We start from the raw sequence: 20,795 nt of genomic DNA on the forward strand, positions 1-20,795 counted from the left end.
CCAAAATGCAGATTATAAAAATCAGAGTCAGCAGCATAATCACTAATCCATAGTAAGCAAAGGGTGATAGCATGTTACAATGCAAAATCTATAGAAATCTATATCACCTATATTTCGCGCACCCTATTTTAGCATATTATTTTATATCTAAGAAGGTCTCATTCGGGCTTTAGCAGGGCGAACCCATACCTCTAAATGTCAGTAGGAGTAGATCACATCAACAGCTACCAGCTCTCTTCATGCGCAGCACCAAGTGTCTACGTTCATTCCGTGTAACTCTATCTTAAACCCGCGTAGAGCCCAAAATGTTGGCATCAACATTATTTGTGTTATGTCTAATGTGGTGCGAGGATCAGGCCTCCCAGCAACCTTGTGTTAGGTTAATTTTAGAGTGTGCAGCTCTCAGTGTGCAGACAGTTGTACCAAGTGTACCAGGCAAAGCTGATAGCATAGAAATAACATATTATTCTCAAATAAACCACCTCACCGCTTCTAGGGTGAAAGCGACAACAACAAGTATGTGTTGTGTGCAAAACTGAAGCCGAAGGAAAAAAGGCTGTTTAAACATGTAATGCACTCATGCTAACTTAACGCAATATATGTAACGAAGTATCCATATGACAGTAGAGTGGAGTGGGGTAGAGTGGAGTGGGGTAGAGTGGAGTGGGGTAGAGTGGAGTGGGGTAGAGTGGAGTGGGGTGGAGTGGGGTAGAGTGGAGGGGCGTAGAGAGGAGGGGCCTAGAGAGGCGGGACGAACCGTGTCGTAGAGTGTCTTACAGTGAAGTGGCATGGCCTGGCAGAGTGGAAGGGCATAGAGTGCTGCAGTGTTGTAGAGTGAAGTGGTGTAGAGAGGAGTAGTGTAAAGTGGAGTGGCGTAGTATGGAGTATGCATGGTGTGATAGTGAACTGCCATTACAGACAACACATTTCCAATTGAAAATGGCCATTACTTTTGCATAGACATACTGTTTTACTGCACACAAATAATGTGTGGAAATGTCATCACCAAGTGTATTAATTTGTTTTTATTGTATTTAAATATTTGTTTCCACTACTTTTCAGAATTACTAAAATTCATTTGATTCATTTCTACTGTTCTCATTCTGTTGTATTCTGAACACCAAGTTCTCTCGGAAAACAAAGCTTGGCATTTGACCTCTGTCTTTGATGCACAGCAAATTAGACAAGATAAGAACAAGATTTAAAGGCCTGTGTGCAGATAGTGAGTACTCACCGGAGAGATAAAGTGAAGCTGGACAGTCTAAAACAACAAGCAAGTGACAGAGCCAGCTAGGAAATATGCACTCTTTAGAGTGGCTAAACAAAAATAAAAAAAATAGGTCCCAAAAGTATGACCAATGTAAGGACACAAGTACTTGGGCCATGCTCTAGGGGAGGGTCACATGCAAGAAGTGGGAAGTGCCAACCACAGAAATGACCAGCAGTTAACAAGCAATTGAGAGTAGCTTTGAAGCCTACCAATTGTAACTAATGGAAGGGCTTCAAGCCCACTAACAATAAACAAAATGTCTCAAAGAGACAGCACAAGCACTTTCTACACAAGCCCTAAAAACACATAATGGTAGAAATGGTTGTAAATGGAGAATTAAATAATTAAGACAGCAAAACAGACAGTAAATAAAAAAGTAAAATAAATACAAAAACTTACAAAAAATGAAACAATTAAATGGTATAGCAGAAAGAAGCAAAGAAAATAATAAAGGTAAGGAGGCAAGAAAAAACAGACAATAAAAAAGAAAACAAACAAGATTAATAGGAATGAAAAGGAGAAGTGTAGGGGTCATTGATTGTGCTATCTAATTTTCAGTTTGGTACTATATTGAAATTGATGAGAATAAGACAGATCCATGTGTTATGTACCCAACGTTGAATTTGACTTTGTCTTGCATTCTTTAGTAGCAAATTCAAGGTTGGGCGCATAACACAGAGTTCTGTCTTATTCTGATCAATTTTAATATAGTACCAAACTGAAAATTGGATAGCACCACCAATGACTCATACAGAAATACTACAACATTTCTTCTGGTCATTCACAAAGGATGAGGTAATACCGCACATAGAATTACCACTGTATAGGATGTGGTAAGTCCTGGGTGCTGTACTAGTGAATAAGTTTGAATTTTAAACCTCGTAATGAGACTTAACCAAGGGGACCTGGGTTTGCGGACTGATTTCTGCATCATTTGATCACTTTTCCCATAAAAAACATAATGGTTGCTAGTTATAAGTGAAATATGTCCCATCATTTCATTTTCATTCCTATTCAAGCATGTCAACCACTCACCCTGAAGAGGCATAAAACAGGATGAAAGGTATCAATTTATTTACATTTTTGACAGATGTCTGTCTGGCAGAGTCAGTTTTAAAAAGACATGCTTTTTTGAACATGAAGTAGGTCTGGCAACCTACTTAGACTCACTGAAGCAAAAACAGTGACCATTCTTGAGTGGAAATGTGTTCACAAGCACCTTCTGCAAGTCTCTAGGGTATTCACTAGATCCCTCGATGAGGGACTGGTGCCATTTTTCTTGATAAAACGTGTCCAGAAAAAATAATTCTGGTTTACTTTAGAATTATTCTCCCCATTAGGGATTGACACTATCTGCAAGTATATATATATATATATATATCCATCTAATGCCAAATAAGCTATTTTTTTACCCACTACTATGTTATTGCAGTTATGTATATGTGTGATCAAGACCCATCAGGTACACCTATATACCTTGTGTGTTTGTTTCCAACTGGATAGCTGCACTGGGGAGACAGCCCAGTAATACTGGTTTATCTCTGTAGGTCAGTGGAGTGTATGTTAGTAAGTCTTTACTTACTAACGCCTGTTCCAGCTAATGGCTGGAACAGGAGTTATATAAAAATATCCAATAAGAATTTCTAGATATCTTCCCAATATACCGGATTGTGACTGCAGTTGTATAGCATGTGGGGCAAATAACCCTCGGCGGATTAACAATGTTGGCATGCAGGTGTCGATAGGCTTAATCTGTGCATTTTCTCGGGGGTCCATAGTACCCTTTGAAAAATTATTGCTAATATTGCTGTTTAGAAGCGAGTAGCGCTGATGTGAGTTTCTTTCATGAACTCTTTTGTGCACTCAGATGAAGAACCTATAGTTGAACAGAACAGACCAGTATGCAGATTCCTAAACTGGGATCTCTTTAGATGGGAGAGACCATACCACAGAATGGGGAGGTGGGAGAGCGATGAGAAATTTGCGGTTAGAGTATCCACCAGAAAGAGCATTACCGAAGGTCTGCATCTTACTCTTCTGTTTGATACTTCTAACTGCAGACTCCTCAACTTGTTTATAGCTACCGAAGCAGTACTTTCCATGGTATGGACCTCATCCAGGTGTGGCGTCGAAACACCACGCTGGCTCCCATAGTCCTACCCATCCGCGATGTCCAGGCCTGAGTGGATGACAAATCTTGCCACATCCCGACCATCTTGAACGGTTTGAGCTAAGGAAGCCCATAAGTCTTCTGGGACCGCAGGTAAGCTCTCACCCACCATGTCTCATTGCGTGAGTGTAGGGTCTACGTAATCAGCTTGTGTTAACCAACCTCAAGGCTAGGATGGGAGAGGAGAACATGCACTTGCCAAATGTATCTACGCATTTTGGTTGGAAAGGCATTAGGGTTCACTCACCTGGTGAACGCCTGTACCACCAGACTTTAAGGGGATGGACGCTTTGTTAAGAATTACGGGTCTCCTGGAGCAGGTAAACAGTGGCCAGCGACATGTTGGTTCACTGGGGGACAAGAAAAGGCTTTAGCCCTACTGCTCAGCAGTGTGTCAGTGAGGGCTTTATTGAAGGGCAAAAGAGGTTCGGTGTGTGTCTGGCTAGGCTCTAGGCCCTCTCTCAATACATTTGTCTATACCTCCATAATGGGGATGTGGAGGTCAAGATTCTCAGCAGCCCTCCCAACCACTGTGTGCTTTCTTCTGTTGTGGAGCTGGGTGGGGAGAGGCAGGGGCTTGGAGAGGGTAAGGTGTAATGTCCGTGCACGACTGCGCAGCAGTAGAATCTTGTCTCAGTCAGATGGATTCAGTTGAGTCTGCGGCACATCAAGATCTGGACATGGCCTCAGTTGAGGGTGCCATGATGCCGGCTCAAAGTCGGACACCACAATGGGTTGTGCTTTTTTCTCTAGCACCAATGGTGTCGTTGCAGGTGCCAAAGCTTGACGGACAGGTGCAGATTTCGGCAACAGCCCCCCCTTCACCGATACAGAACTCAAAGCAGGTTTATGGAGCCCTGACTGAGCCGAGGGTGAACCCGCCAGCAGTCATCCGATTGGAAGCCCCTGCGGAAGGGTGGGCCCCAAAGGCACACCAAAGGGAGCCAGAAGTGTGGCAAAGATTCACAGCATGGATTCTTAAAAAGTTCGACCTTAAGCAATGGCACTGATGGACCTGAGAACTCTGGGTGTCTCAGGACCAGGGATAGAATAGTTTCCTCTGTGGAATAGGAAGAAGACCTGGAGGTTCGGTGACAACCTTGTGCCTTTTTAGGAGAACAAGAGTGGCAGGAAGGGGCAGAGTGCCACATGGATTCTTTTGTTTCTTCTTTGACTTACCCGAAGGCTTTGACAGGGAAGAAGATTTCCCTCAGGAATTACTTTCAGAGAACAAGACCAGGAGAATTTCTAGATGGCTGTAGATTTCATATAGGCACATCTGTTTCAGGCTTTGGAGTTGTGCACAACCTGAGTAGAAGAGGCACACCTCACAGATTTATGTTTGAGACATCCCCTACATGGCATAAACACTGTCATTTTAGAGGTGCCATCCCTTCCATACTGGGAACATTTGGAAGAAAATCCCTTCTTAGAGTGAAGGAGAAGAGCTCCGGATTCATGTCTGATGCATCTAAATAAAGGAACTGATGTCAGCATGCATGGGTGGCGATTATAGGCATCTCAGTCTGGCTCTTCCAAGGCGGACACCATTAACACGTAGTTGAATGGCAACATCTACCGATGCGCAGGAGCCCTGCTTTTGAGGGTTTTTTTAATGCAGTCTGCCATCTGGGGAAATTCACAAGGTGAAGAATATGAGGTTAGAAGAACAAGTTAGTTACCTTCGGCAATGCTCTTTCTGGTAGAGACTATTTAACCACAGAGTCCTCACCTTTTGACTATTCCCCAGATGTCAGACGAGAATAATAAACTTTTCCCTAGTACCTCTGCGCACCGGACGATGGCAAAGTGTGGCTTTGTATTAACGTCATTACACTCTGGAAATGACATTTGAGGCTTTTATAGGTGCCACTTCCGTTCTGACTACGTTGCTTGGGAGACGGCACTTCCAGACATGCAAATTGGTAGACAGTGAGCAGATTGCTAGATTCGGGATCTTATTATATGGTAGAGTCGCCCCACAGAATGGGAAGGATGGAAGGCTCAGTGAGGAATCTGTGGCTAAATAGAGTCTTTACCAGAAAAGTGTAAGCAAAGATAAGTAACTTGTTCTTTTGTTCAGACTTCTAGCCACATATTCTTCAGCTTTTGTATAGATACTAAAGCGGAACCCAATGGGAAAAGACCTGTGGATGAGCTCAAAACATAAAGTCCTGTAAGACCGAGTGAGCAAACTGCCCCTCAGCGGGCTTGGCTGCCAGACATTAGTGCTTTGTGAACGTATGGAGGGATGCCCACATAGCTGCCTGGATGATGTCTAGGACAGGGACTCTGCATGCTAATGCAGTGGTAGCATCTTTGGCCATGGTGGAAAATGCTAGCAGTCCTTCTAGAGGCTGCTTCCCTGCAATGTGTAGCAGATCTTAATGTACAGCACAATCCAGTGTGAGATGGTACACTTCTGTTCTGCCCTGCCTTTTTTTTGCCTTGCGAACCCAACACAGAGTGTATCATGCACCATGTTCCTTGGTGCGATCGAAGGAAGCAGAGTGCTCTTTTGGGGTCAAAATGATAGAGCCTCTTTAGAAGGGTGAGGTGGAGCATAGAACGCCGGTATAGTGGTAGTCTGACTGACGTGGAACAGTGTCACAATTTTCAGGAGAAAGGATAGGTAGTTCACAGAATCAGCTTTTCGGGGAAGAAGGTGGTGTATGATGGTATTTACACACAGCCCCTGAAGCTCAATCACATGCCGTGCCGTGGTGATGGCAATTAGAAACACAGTTTTGATGGTGAGGAGCCCGAAGGGACAGTTGTGAAGCAGCTCAAACATGTTACAATTGGGGCATCACAAAAGGGGGAAGGAGATGTAGAAGCCCTTTAAAAAAAACCTGTAAAAACTGGCGATTTAAACACAAAGGCTGATCAGGCAAGAAGGCTGAAAGAGAACCTTTAGCAGTGCACAAAGCAAGGCCTTGCTGGGCAAGAGACAAAACAGGAAAATAACAACCGCCATGGCCTGAAGAGAGTCCATCTGGTATGAGCCGCACTAAATGACAAATTTGTCCCAAAAACAGGCGTATACAGTTCTCGGTAAGTAATGCCTTGCTGCCAAGATGACCTAAACCACCTCAAGGAAGGTTGAAGGTGCTTAGGTGCCATCGCTGAATTTCCAATCATAAAGGGAGGAGATTGCGAAGGCAAACGTGCAGGACCACGCCCTGTTGCTGCAACAGATATTTTGCTCTGCCCTCTGATATCTGGACATGGTCTGAGAGGTCCCCTTGATGTTGGGTCCACTGAAACTTCAGATCCTACTGCAGTTTGCATGCGCCCTCTGGCGTGCTCAACCAGCAGGATGGCGTGCTCAACCAGCAGGATGCAGGAAGCCATAAGTCCCAGCAACCTCAGAGTCAATGTCACTGAAATCCAGGACCAAGGCTGAAAGATCAGAATCTAAGCCTGAATGTCCTGGACTCTCTTTCCTTGGGTACAGGCAATAGACATAACCATGTCCATGAGACTGAGTCAGGTGTGTCTTCAGCATGTTGATCGTGACCCCAATCATGAGAGGAGGGTCGCCGTGGTCATGAGGTCCCTGATGGCTGCCCGGGGCGAGTCTGCCTTCATCAGCCAGTCATCTAGATAGGAGAAGACTGGCACTCCGGACCACCGAAGGTGTGCTGCCACCACTTTCATGAACACCAGGAGGGACGCCAGTGAGATCAAAGGGGAGCACAGCATACCGAATATGCTCCTCTCCCACCACAAGCTGCAGGTAGCGCTAATGGGCTTGAAAGAACAGGATTAGGAAAATAGGTGCCCTGCAGGTCCAGAGCCACCAACCAGTCTCCAGTATCTAGGGCAGACAACCTGGGACTAGGTGAGAATTTTGAATGTACCCTTCCGGAGGAAGTCATTGAGTGGTCACAGATCTAGAATAGGTCAAAGACCTACACCCTTCTTGGGCATCAGAAAGTAGCATGAGAAACAGCCACGTCCTTCTGGCACTGGCACCCTCTCAAAAGCCCCTTTGTCAAAAGGGCTTGCTCTTGCTGCACCAAAAAGGAGAAGTGGTCTTCGGTCAGTCGCTGGGTGGATGGTGGGATGTAGGGAGGGACAGGAAGTGTAAGGCACAACCTTTGCAGACAATATACAGAGTCTACCTGTCCTATGTGATTGATAACTTGCCAACCCGGATAGAAATTGGTGGATTCTGTCTCCAACTGGTGGTTGTGACCTTGGAAAGGGGGGGGGGGGGTATGTGGACTGAGTGGCACGCTGACCTAGGCCACTTGAAAAACTGCTTGGTTTCCTGTTGGGGCTGGATAGATTGGTGGTAAGGAATGCCCAGTCCAAAGTCACAAAAGGAACGGGAATTGGTGAGGCTAGGCAGAGAGGCCAGAAGACTGAGCAAAAGCCCTACTCCACTAAACATTTTCAAAGGCATGGTTAGTCATGTCACTAAACAAGCAAGGCCCATTGAATGGCATCTCCATCAGGGAGGACTGGATGTTGCCTGAGAACACAATCAATCGCAGCCACACATGACAACGAATGACAATGTTGGGGCCTATAGCCCACCCAGCAGAGTCGGTGGTATCCAAACCAAAACGAACAGTGAACTTGGCAGCATCATGACCATCTTGGATCACCTGCAACAGAACACAGCAAAGTTCTACCAGTTCACCAGGGAGGACTTGTGGCACAGAGTCCCAAGGGGCAGGAGTGTAAAGGCCTAACAAAAAGGAGGCATCGAATGAGTACAGAGCCAAACTGGCGGATAAGAATAGGCATTTTTGGGGTTGGGCCAGCTTTTGGAGGCTTGCATCACGAGGTTCTCTGGAGAAAGGTGTTGCAACAAAAATGCCAGGTCACATTGACCAGGACGATGCCTTGCGATCTGCCTGTTAACTGGCGGGCTAGTAAAGCCCCCAGGGGGGTATCGGTCAGTTCTCACTAAAGGGAAGGAGGGGCTCAGAAGCGCTCTGGCTTGGCCATAGGACCTCCATCAGAGTGTTCTTTTTCAAGTCTATGGTGGGGAGGTGGAGGTCAAGGACTTCAGCAGCTCTACACACAAGTATAAGATTCTTCCGTGGCAGGGCCCCGGAGGGGAGAAAAGGTCTGTCTCATGGAAGGTATCAAGTCCACTAACATCTTGCAAAACCTCATACCAATTGTTCGCAGCATGGGGTTGATCAAACACATCACTCTGGTCATATTCATTATCATAATCTGTCCAAAAAAGGGAATTCAAAGAAAGTTGCAAACCCAGTGGTAAGCAAATGCCGAAATGGGTGCCTTGGCCAGATTTGGGCACCACATTTGTCGCATTCGGACTGGTGTTGAGTCTGCATCAGAGAGGACAATCAGGGCCACCACATCAGGCAGCGAGGTAAGCATATTCATCGCCATAACCAGGTCTGGCATAGTTGTGGGCATTGAGGGCAGTGTCAGAATTGCAATTGAAGTTCGAAAGTAGGGGGACAGAAGGTCCAGCTGGCAATGAGGGCAAACCTGTTGTCTTGGCATCATGCCCAACCATAAACATCCAGGCAAACCTGGTGGGGATCTGTAACAGACATCTGCTTGTGACAAGTCATTACAGGGTTTAAAACTTGTCGTCTTAGGTGGTGACATTCCTTGTACACTGAAAAAAATGTTTTGGAGAATAAAAAAAAAGAAAATTGCTGGAGAAACGTTCACTGAGAGACGAGAGAAGCTCTGGATCCACGTCAGGAGGCATGGAAAAAAAAGAAGCTGCAGTGAGCATGCAAGAGTAGCGCCTATACAGGTCCCGCACATTATTTCCAGAGTGGAACAGTGTCAGTGTGGAGCCGCACGACACCACGTTCTGGCACGCAGAGGTACTATGGAAAGGTTTCTGGATCTAGTCTGATGCCTGGGGAATGTCCAAAAGGTGAGGAGTCCGAGTCTAGAAATCTCTATCAGAAGTATTTAACAAAAAAAGAGTATATCTTTATTGGTAGCAACCATCAGCACTATAAAATTATAAAATTCAACAGTTAGGAGTTTATATTCCAGCATTACCGGTCTAAAGATCTGGGGTACATTTTGTCAAGAATCCGACTTTACTACCTAGATACTTCCCAATCTGTCCCAGCAAGACATTTCCCATCATTTTTAAGCCTCTCATTATTCTTCATGGAAATACATTTGGATTATGGTGTCTTGTTCTTGGATTAGACATCTGCACCCAACAGGTCTCTAAAATTACAGAAATGTGGGTTTTTCTGTTCATTGGACTGTGTTAAGCTTTTTTTCTTCTCACTATAGATACATCCATGGTACACCCAAACCATCCACATCCTCCTTCTGACCAGTGAGCAATGTCTTTTCCCACATATTCCTTTTCACATTTTCTCTCTTCACACAGTCTGCATTGCAATGTCCAGCAGCTTACAATCTTTACTGCGCGTTTTTGGATTGAGCCTAACAGACAGCACAGTTGTTTTGGTTGTGAAAGATAGATTGTGGGCTAATCAATAACGGAGGGGCTTGCAGCCCACCCATTGCCTGCCCTTGGTTGGATTTACTGTCACTCATTTGCCAGCTTGTTATTCAATGGCTTGCCTTGACCATCTTGGGTCTATCCTTCAACCAAAGCATGTACAGTTTACTCGTGACCTCCCCCTGCTCACCTTTCGTGAATTAATTTTTTCTTATGTCATAAACAATCAGAGTGCATGTGTCTTTCAGCTGCTCCCTAGTGTGCTTCTGACCCCCTGTGATCTGTGTTGTTCTCTCTGGCTTGTGTGCTTCTCCCCCCACCCCGTTGGTGACGCACCAGCACGTTTCTCCCCCTCCATTGCTTTCTTGCATGTGTGCTTTTCCCCACCAGCTCCATGCCGCTCTTTCTCCCATCCATCTGCTCTTCTCCACCTCCCACAGCTGGACTGAGAACCGAAACCTACTTACCAGTATGCATCTGTTCTTGGCATGTAGAGCTGCAGAGTGACACACTGTGCATAGATAGCCACCTAGTGTTGGGCCCGGATGGTTGCAGTTTGTTTTTGTTCTGGAAAGTCTTTGGAAGTCACAGGATAGGTGACTCCTCCTTTGGATCATACTGCGCATGGGCATCGGCTCCATCCCCAGATTGTTTTTCGCCATTAGGGAAGTGATGGAGTTGTACAAGAAAAGTATTGATGTCCATGTAGTTTGTATCTACTTAAGATAATACTGGAATAGATAAAGGTAGCCGGGGAGGCGGGTTGGCGTGTGTAACTCTGCAGCTCTACATGCCAAGAACAGATGCATACTGGTAAGTAGCATTTTCCATTCGAGACATAGGAGTTGCAGATTACACACTGTGCATAGATTGTATAGCAGTACCCACCTTTAGCGGCGACCACCAGTATCTGTTGCAGCTGTTTAAAACAGAGTTTTTAGTACAGCCTGGCCCACAGTGGCTTGTTTAGTTTACATATCTACACAATAGTGTTTTGTGAATGTGTGCGGTGTAGACCATGTAGCTGCTTTGCATATATCGTCTAGGGGAATGTTCCCCAAAAATGCCATTGAAGCCCCTATGTTCCCTGTAGAATGAGCTTTAGGAGGAATAGATGACGTACGTTTAGCTTTGTGGTAACACATTTGTATGCATTTGACAATCCACCTAGCTATCCCAGATTTTGATATGGGGTTACCTTTATGTGGTGGTGAAAAAGACACAAAAAGTTGTTTAGTTTTAAGAAAAGTTGGTGTCCTTTCAATGTAATAAAGCAATGCTCTTTTGAAATCTACGGTGTGAAGAGCTCTTTCTGCGACTGTTTGTGGCTGCGAGAAAAATACGGCAAGCTCAATAGATTGATTTAGATGGAAGGGTGAAATGACTTTTGGAAGGAATTTAGGATTAGTACGGAGAACCACTTTATTATGGTGCATTTGCAGAAAGGGTTCTTGAATGGTGAATGCTTGTAGTTCACTAACTCTTCTGAGAGAAGTAATAGCTACTAGGAAATCTATTTTCCAAGTTAGGAATTGCAATTTACATTTATGTAACGGTCAAAGGGAGGTCCCATTAACCATGTGAGAAGAATGTTTAGGTTCCACACTGGTGAATGTGGTGTTCTGGGAGGGATTATTCTTTTGAGTACTTCCATAAAAGCCTTTATGGCAGGCAGTCTAAAAAGAGATAGATGTTGTCTATTTTGTAAGTATGCTGCAATGGCAGCAAGGTGCAGTCTAATAGACGTGTGCGCTAAATTACACTTTTGAAGGTGTAATAGGTATCCTATGATGTGTTGAATCGACACATCTAAAGGATTGATGTGGTTGTTTTGACAGAATATTACAAACCGTTTCCCGTTAGCTGCAAAACATGCTCCAGAGGTGGGACGTCTATCTACTTTAATAACATTCATACAATGTGGAGGGAGGTTAAGGTAAGCAAACTCTATGACTTCAGGTGTCAGATCGCTAGGTTGCGCTGAGCCGGTCCGGGTGTCTGATTTCTCCATGGTTCTGCATGAATAAGCGTGGAGAGTTGCAGCAGCGTGGTGTACCACGGTTGTCTGGCCCAAGTTGGAGCAACTAGAATGAGTCTTAGGGAATGTTGCTGTAGTTTGCGTATAACTAACGGAAGTAGTGGGAGAGGAGGAAAAGCGTACGCAAATTTTCCGGACCAGTTCATCCATATCGCATTGCCTTTGGACAGCGGATGTGGATATCTGGCGGCGATGCTTGGGCATTTTGCGTTTTCGTAGGTGGCGAAGAGGTCTATCTCAGGTTGTCCCCACAGTTGAAATAACGGTTGAAGAACTTGCGGATGAAGTTCCCATTCGTGGATCAGCTGTGTCTGTCGACTTAGCAGATCTGCTATGGTGTTTTGTACTCCTGGACGATGTTGGGCTAAGAGGAAGATGTTTAGTGGTATAGCCCATCTCCATATCTGCTGCGCTAACAGAGAGCTGCAGAGAGTGTGTCCCTCCTTGTTTGTTTATGTAGTACATGGCGGTCATATTGTCTGTGCGGACTAAGACTGCTTTGCCTGATACTTGCTTTTGGAATGCTTTTAGGGCTAGAAATACAGCTAGTAACTCCAAGTGGTTGATGTGGAGTAACTTTTGTTGCGGTGTTCACCTGCCTTGCATGGTGTGATGCAGTAGGTCAGCTCCCCAGCCGGAAAGCAATGCGTCCGCTGTTATGACTATTTGAGGAACTGGCTCTAGAAACAGTCTGCCTTTTGAAAGGTTTTTGGTTCTCCACCATTGCAGAGAGCGAGGAGTCCGACTGTCTACCAAACACTAGGTCTGCTAATTGACCGTGAGCCTGGTTCCATTGTCGTGTTAAGCACTCTTGAAGTGGACACATTTGTAATCTTGCGTAAGGTACTATGAATATGCAAGATGCCATCATTCCTATGAGCTGCATGAACACTCGAGCTGGAAGAGTGTTGCGGTTTGAATTTTGTTAGGAGAGTTTATACACTTGTTATCCTGGCTGGAGAGGGATAGGTTAGTGTTAATTCGGTGTTTATTGTAGCTCCGAGATATTGTTGTACATGCGACGGTTGCAGATGTGACTTGGTGTGATTTACTGTGAATCCAAAGTTGTGGAGCAGTTGAATTGTGGCGTGAGTGTGTTGTATACACTGACTGTATGAGCTGGCTTTTATGAGCCAGTCATCTAGATATGGGAAGACGTGGATATGCTGTCTTCTTAAGTGTGCTGCTACTACTGCTAGGCATTTGGTAAACACCCTTGGTGCTGTTGTGACTCCGAATGGGAGTACCTTGAATAGGTAGTGCGGACCGTCTAGTACAAATCTGAGATATTTTCTGTGTGCTGTGTGGATAGGAATGTGGAAGTAGGCGTCCTTGAGATGTAGAGTGAAAAGGAAGTCCTTTTTTAAAAGGAGTGGAAGTGTGACCATATGAAAGTGGTCTGATTGTATGTACAGGTTTAGGGGTCTGAGGTCTAGAATAGGCCTTAGAGATCCATCCTTCTTTAGAATTAAGAAATACAGGGAGTATACTCCTTTGTTTTGCTGATGCAGTGGAACTATTTCTATTGCCTTTTTCTGCAGGAGGGATATAACCTCCTGTCTGAGCAGTATCAAATGTTCTCGTGACATTGGACGCTGTTTGGGTGGTATGTTGGGGCGGGGGGGGGGGGTAGATGTTATTTCGAGACAGTAATCGGACTGAATTATTTTTAGCACCCACCTATTTGATGTGATGTTTTCCCAGGCTGGTAGGTATTGTTGTAGTCTTCCCCCGACAGGAGTGGAATGGGGCAGGGGAGGGGAGTCATTGGGCAGGGGTGGAGGCAGAGCGGGAGTTGTTGTTTTTACCTCTGCCCTTATTGTTGTTACCTCTGTAATCACCCTTTGGTAGCCCCTACTATAGGTGGACTGTGTGGGGGCTTTGTAAGAGGTAGAGGGTGTATCTGAAGAGTATGCCCTGGTGGCACCTCTGTAAGATGAGCGGCGAAATGAGCATCTAGGAGCCTGCGACTGCAAGGCTCCCATAGATTTGGCTGTATCTGTATCCTTTTTCATCTTTTGTTTAGGAAGTAGGGGACCCCTATATAAGAATGCACTACCTATACATAGGGAAAACTTACTGGCTTGGAAAGGTCTATAGCTAGTGAATTATTGAATAAACCTAACTCAATAAGTACATTTATAAGTTATAATTTATAGCCCACTACAACAAATACTTTTCACCAACTACGTGAATGGGTTTTTCAGTTTTATTATTGAAAGACAATTTTTTTTATATATATAGTAGTTTTTTTTTATAAAGGTATAAATATAAACTTTTTTGGTACAATCTGATATTTTTCAAATAGTTTAGTATTTTTGTGACATTATATTCAGATTAATTCATAAAAAAACATATAACACACACACAAATGAGCATAAGACAAGAAAGACGATGGAGGCAAAGCGGTAGATGACACACTACGCGCGTTTCAGCTTGGCAGCCTTCATCAGGTGACCCGTCTTTTGCACTATAATTTAAAAACATAGGTGAAAGTCAGATATACAAAACAAGGAAAAAAGCATGTAGTGGGCATATACATTTATATCTATTTCTGATTTTATATATCTTAATGTAGAACAATTTAGTTATTAGCGGTTTGAAAAATGTAGTATCACATGTCCATGTCTCGTAATATAATGTTTGCATAGCCACATATAATTAAATATGTACAGCACAGATTCATTTCAAAATAAGAGGAAGAAAAAACATTAATTTATAGGTTCCTGACCATATAGACACAGCCCTTGTATAAGTATGTCTTCTATACAGGTAGCTGCAATAAAGACATTCATCTGCTTCATCTGGACTGTGAATAAGAAATAAACAAAGAATGGAACACAAACGAAACTTGGTGACCTTTACCAAGAATGGAAGGGTGTCAGGGTGAAATATCAGATAGGGAGACCAACCTATAGAGGAGGGGGTAACTGTGACTGGTCGCCCAAGGGTCAGTGGGAAATGTGCATAGTAAAGCCATAAGCCACAAGATATAGTAGGTATTCCATAAAGTGATGGTTGTTCTATAGACTATATAATTCATACTTACCAATTAACGAGGTTTGTAACATATATTGTGGGTTTAGGCGATAATGATATAGAAGATGGAATACCTACTATATCTTGTGCGTTCGTTCGTGTTCCATTCTTTGTTTATTTCTTATTCACATACAGGGATACGAAGCTCTGATGAAATATATGTTTTTAAGCCAATTTTCCTCACATCTTGAGCTATCCATGTAAGTATGTTAATGTTGTACTATACATATCTACACCATAGTATAATCAGCCATCTGTGAAGATGGAGCGATGTGTATATGTTTCCATCCAAACAGAATTATCCTTAGGTGGTTACTTTATACTGTATATATCGCCCTCTCCATGTACGCATTTGATTGAGTGTATCTTGTTAATAATTTTGAAAAAGTATTAAAACATGAATGATGAAAATGAGGTGTATGTCCAATATAATATGTCTAATATAACCTCAGTCCAGATGAAGCAGATGAATGTCTTTATTGGCGCTACCTGTATAGAAGACATACTTATACAAAGGCTGTGTCTATATGGTCAGGAACCTATGAATTAATGTTTTTTTTCCTCTTATTTTGAAATGAATCGGTGCTGTACGTATTTAATTATATGTGGCTATGCAAACATTATATTACGAGACATGGACATGTGATACTACATTTTTCAAACCGCTAATAACTAAATTGTTCTACATTAAGATATATAAAATCAGAAATAGATATAAATGTATATGCCCACTACATGCTTTTTTCCTTGTTTTGTATATCTGACTTTCACCTATGTTTTTAAATTATAGTGCAAAAGACGGGTCACCTGATGAAGGCTGCCAAGCCGAAACGCGCGTAGTGTGTCATCTACCGCTTTGCCTCCATCGTCTTTCTTGTCTTATGCTCATTTGCGTGTGTGTTATATGCTTTTTATGAATTATTCTGAATATAATGTCACAAAAATACTAAACTATTTGAAAAATATATCAGATTGTACCAAAAAAGTTTATATTTATACCTTATAAAAAAAACTACCATATATATAAAAAAATGTGTGTCTTTAAATAATAAAACTGAAAAACCCATTCACGTAGTTGGTGAAAAGTATTTGTTGTAGTGGGCTATAAATTATAACTTATAAATGTACATATTGAGTTAGGTTTATTCAATAATTCACTAGCTATAGACCTTTCCAAACCATGTCCTTTTTCATCTTTTCAAGGGATATGTCTACATTAGGCCTGAATCAGTGTTGCTCATCAAAGGGCTGATTAAGTATGGCAATTTGGACTTCAGGTTTGAACCCTGACATGCGTAGCCATGCTTGTCTACGCAACAGAACACTGGTATTAATTGCCCTGGAGGCAGTGTCTGCTGCATCTAGTGCACAACGAATAGAGGTGTTTGCAATATTATTCCCTTCTTGGATATGCTCATTTGCTCTGTCTTTATATCTATCGGGGAGGTGCTGCATTATTGATTCTAATTCATTGTAATGTACCCTGTCATATCTTGCCAATAATGCTTGTGTATTGGCAATGCGCCACATGTTTGCTGCCTGAGAGGCAGTTCTTTTACCAGATGCGTCAAGGAGCTCAGACTTTATCCTGTGAGGGGGCTTCACCTGATGTTTGTGAATTCGCTCTTTTGCGTGCATTAGAGACCACAAGAGAGTCTAATGGTGCTGGGCCTTTAATATACGCTGGATCTGAAGGGGCAGCTTTATATTTTTTCTCTATTCGTGGGTTGATGATTTGAGTTCTAACTGGGTCTTTGAAGACTTCTGGAGCATGCTTAATAACTCCCTTAAGCATGGGTAAAATTGTGGAGGACCTTTGTGCATTATCAAAGGTATCCATTAGGAAGTCTTCTTCTGCAGGATCAGTATGTAGGTCAACCCCATGCTATTGTGCAGCCCTGTCTACTAATTGATTAACTCCCTTAGTGTCTTCTGGTGGGGAAAACCTTGAGGGATATATGTCGTCTTGAGGGACGTTAGGGACGTCTGGGGTATTGTAATCATTACAAGGGTCAGGTGAGCCCGGAGGAATAGAGTGATCTAGTGGCTCACTATCTGCACCACCCCTTGTGTCGTCAGAGCTATCATCCCTGTTGTCATCATGTGGTATGATAGAATATGTAGGGGAGTTCAGTGGCAGGGGATGAGGCGGTGATGGAGGATGGGGAGGATGAGGAGAAGTAATCCTTAGAGGAGAGGTAGCAATGTCCTTCTTTGGATGAGGAGCCGGTGTAGGTGTATCCTGTCGTTTTTTTTAAATTGAGAGTTAGTTGACCAGTGGTTGGATCCTTAACAAGAGTTTTTTGTGCAGGGTCTGGATGAAGTAAGTCCTCTGCAGGAGGCAGATCTTTTATTGCGGAGCGCTTTCTCGGCACCGAGCTGGGAGCTTCTTTTGTCTTTGAAGCTTGTTGTTTGGCAGTGTCTTTAGCCGGAAGTATGAGCCTTCTTCGGCTCCAATGGTTTTGTTGGCTCCGATGGTTTTGTTGGCTCCGATGGTTTTTTCGGCTCGGATGGTTTTTTCGGACCCAATGGTTTTTTCGGACCCAATGGGTTTTTCGGATCGGATGATCTTTTCGCCTCCGAAGTGGGTCCGATCTTGGTTTCGGTGCCGAGGGACTAACACTGGGCTTCGGCGCAGATTGTTTAGATGCCGGCACGGAGGCCGATGATGATGTCTTTTTCGGTGCCGGTAGGTGTGCGCCGACACCGTGGGCAGACAGACTCGAGCCAGAGTCGACGGAAGGCTTAGTGAGCTTCTTAGCAGAGCCCAAAGGTGGGGCAGTGGAAGCAGTGTCCCCGTGTGCACCCAAGGGCGAGGGTGTGACCAAAGCCTTTTTTGAATGTGTCGAGGAAGGGTCGGGGTCAACGGTCTTACTTACGACCCGCTGTGCTGGAGTGATGTCCTCAACTGCGGAATCTTCGTCCTCGGAGTTGCTGACGACGCCGTGATGTTGTTCTGGGACGTCGACGCCCTCTTGGAAGATGTCGTCTGGAATCGTAGCTGATGAATGAGCCATTGTTCTCCTAGCTTTTCGGTCCTGGATCGTCTTCTTGGAGCGGAAAGAGGCACAAGCGGAACAGTCTTTGGCCTCGTGCTCCGGTGAGAGGCAAAGGTTACACACCTCATGTAGGTCTGTGTGGGGAAACTTCGACCCACATTGAGGACACTTTTTAAATGGCGTCTTCTCCATGAGCTGGAAGTTGAGGCCTAGGTAGGCCCGAAGGCCTTCGTCGACGAGCGGAATCGAAGAGTTCGGAGTTGAAGAGTAGCATTGACTGTAAACGCTTCGAAACTATACCGTCGAAGCTGGTGAGGATTGCGCACCAAAGGAAATCGGTTCCAACACGGAGCACTGGAAACACATCCGAGCCCAGTGGCGGAGGAGTCACCTATCCTTTGACTGGCAAAGACTTTCCAGAAAAGAAAAAAAACCTGCAAACATCCGGGCCCAACACTAGGTGGCCATCTATGCACAGTGTGTAATCTGCAGCTCATATGCCTCAAACACATATTTATAACTTTAAAGCATGTTGATCTGCTGTACAACACCTTCCAAAACATACAAAGCATTACGTACGCTGTTCCGGTTTGCAATCCAAATGGAGAGGTGTCTTCATTGCCGGGCGAGTACACATCGTAACACTCTTTGATATCGTCTTGAAGGTCTTCAGGGATGGAACAAGAACCATTCCTCACTTTCAATTGTCTTATCCGAGGCACCCCTAGCAGCAGGTTCTCGTAGTAGATAAAACTCTGATTTTCCGCCATGGTCTTGTTGTTGTACCACACGTCCCAGTAGAGGCCATCTAAAAGCGGGCCCTCTGTGTACTACCAATAAAAGACACATTTTAGGTTCTGAAAATAGTTATGCTCTAAGCATTCAAGCCAGAAACAAATTAAACCATAACATAGAAATAAATAAACCACATTTTAAACTGTGATTGACTGAACACTGCCTTCCTCTACAAGCCTACGGTCATTGTCGGGACCTGTTGCATCATATGCAGTGCCATAATGAACTGTGTCACACCCTACTTGTGGAAAACATTCCATGCCATTAGATTAATGGAAAATAAGGACCCACGTTACAAAACAAAATGCGTAATTGGCAGACAACAGAAGCTATGTCTTTTTAATTTATGTGGAAATAAAAACCTCTGCACTTAAATATGGCAATGTTCCGCCCTCAGGTCAAATAGGACCTGTAGGAAGCTGGCTCTATCAGAGGACAGTGTTAAGCATTTGTTGTGCACACGCAGCAAATTAATTCACACACAAGACTGAACTTCAGAACAATTCTTTTTGTATAAAAATATTCTTTTCGTTATTTTATTTCCTGGAACCAAGCAAGCCTGGCACAGGTAAGTGTTAAGTACATTGCAGTAAATATACAGATTGTAACACAGTTTAGATTGCAATTGTAAATGTACTTTAATTTGATTACAGTCGAGTTACTGATAATCTAAGGCTTTTCAGAATACAGTACATATACTTTGATAGGATTTTGAGAAAAATTACAGGTAAATTACTTTTAGGATTATGAGGAAATAGAAATTTTATGTGGCCAGTGTGTCCCCCACTCGCACCCTATCCATGTACCTATGCCCCTGTATGTCCATGTTACCATGTAATTCCCATCTCGTGCCTGTAATAATAATGCCCCTGCATTTCCGTCCAATGTTAACATGTCAGTTATTAGGCCTTCCATGAATGAAACGTTAATTCTGCACTGAGGCCTACGTTGCCAATGCATTTACATGGTACACGTTTACAAGTCGAGAAGCACACGTTTTTGTGGCCCCGCCGAGCCAGGCCCTGAATTCAGGCTCCGAGCCTCTTCTGACTCTGAAAGCTGCAGTTTAGGTATGCATCCCTGACCTCTCCCTTACTCCCTGCTCAGCCGAGAGGTGCCCGGCCTGCCTGCCAAGACGGAATTTTGCCTACAGTTATCTGCTCAGCTCCGCAAAAACACATTCCAGTCTAGTAAAAGGGGTAAACATATTCCGCCTGCAGAGCATAGGGCCTAGCCTTCCTGCCTCCATTCAAGTGATTTACTGAACCCGTTGCCATAGAAAGCCCATGGCCCCTATGAAATGCACGAAGAAATATATGTACACACTAGCATTTAGTGATGAACAGCTTCTGCTCGAGAGACCTTTACTTCAGACAATACATCCTCCAAACACAAGATATCAGATGTTTGATTTAATTTGATTTGATTTATGCATTTGTAAAGCGCGCAATTGCCCATAGGCGTCTTGGCGTTGTGATTCAGCTCTGACTCTTGAAGATGTTGATTTAGGGATATGCTGAGAACAGCCACGTTTTAACTTGCTTTCTGAATGATTTCAGTGATGGACTGGTTTTTATATCTAGCGGTAGTTGGTTCCAGATTCTCGCTGTGTGTACCAGATGTGCCAAAGGTGCAGGTCGTTCTGACATCCCAGACTCCTCTACTGGTGCTAAAGTCAGCTCCCCCCAGCTCTCCCCAGTTACACGTCAATTCCACGTCATGACCAGTTTTGCGCGCACAAGTAGGGTAAAGGTTTCTGCTGACCCTGCAGACCTCCTCTATGCATCCACCCACCTATGACACACCTATGACTCATCAAGTGAACACCCACGTGTACGCCTCATAACACGCCTTCTTTTCACGCCCATGTGTTCTTATCTCTCTCTCTTTCACTTGCTCCGCCTGGAGCGTTCCGCCTTCTTTATTCATTGCAATTGTATGGCTTTACTATATATAATGTGTTATGTGAATAAAACGTCAGATGACGACCCTTCCTGAACCTTGGTGGTGATGGAACCCGATTCTCCATTGACTCGAGTCATTGTATTAAA

At 44.0% G+C, this 20,795-nt stretch overlaps 1 protein-coding gene across 1 annotated transcript in view; it reads right to left on the reverse strand.

Annotated features, from left to right (window-relative positions):
• PKD2 (polycystin 2, transient receptor potential cation channel) overlaps positions 1–20,795 on the reverse strand; it is a 226,531-nt gene that overhangs the window by 95,562 nt on the left and 110,174 nt on the right. Inside the window, exon 4 of the mRNA XM_086961972.1 lies at positions 18,529–18,779. Within this exon, the coding sequence (XP_086818098.1) occupies positions 18,529–18,779 (251 nt within the window). The remainder of the gene's footprint in view (positions 1–18,528; positions 18,780–20,795) is intronic.

This window comes from Lissotriton vulgaris, chromosome 3_1, assembly GCF_964263255.1.
Source record: "Lissotriton vulgaris chromosome 3_1, aLisVul1.2, whole genome shotgun sequence".
Taxonomy (NCBI): Eukaryota; Metazoa; Chordata; class Amphibia; order Caudata; family Salamandridae; genus Lissotriton; species Lissotriton vulgaris.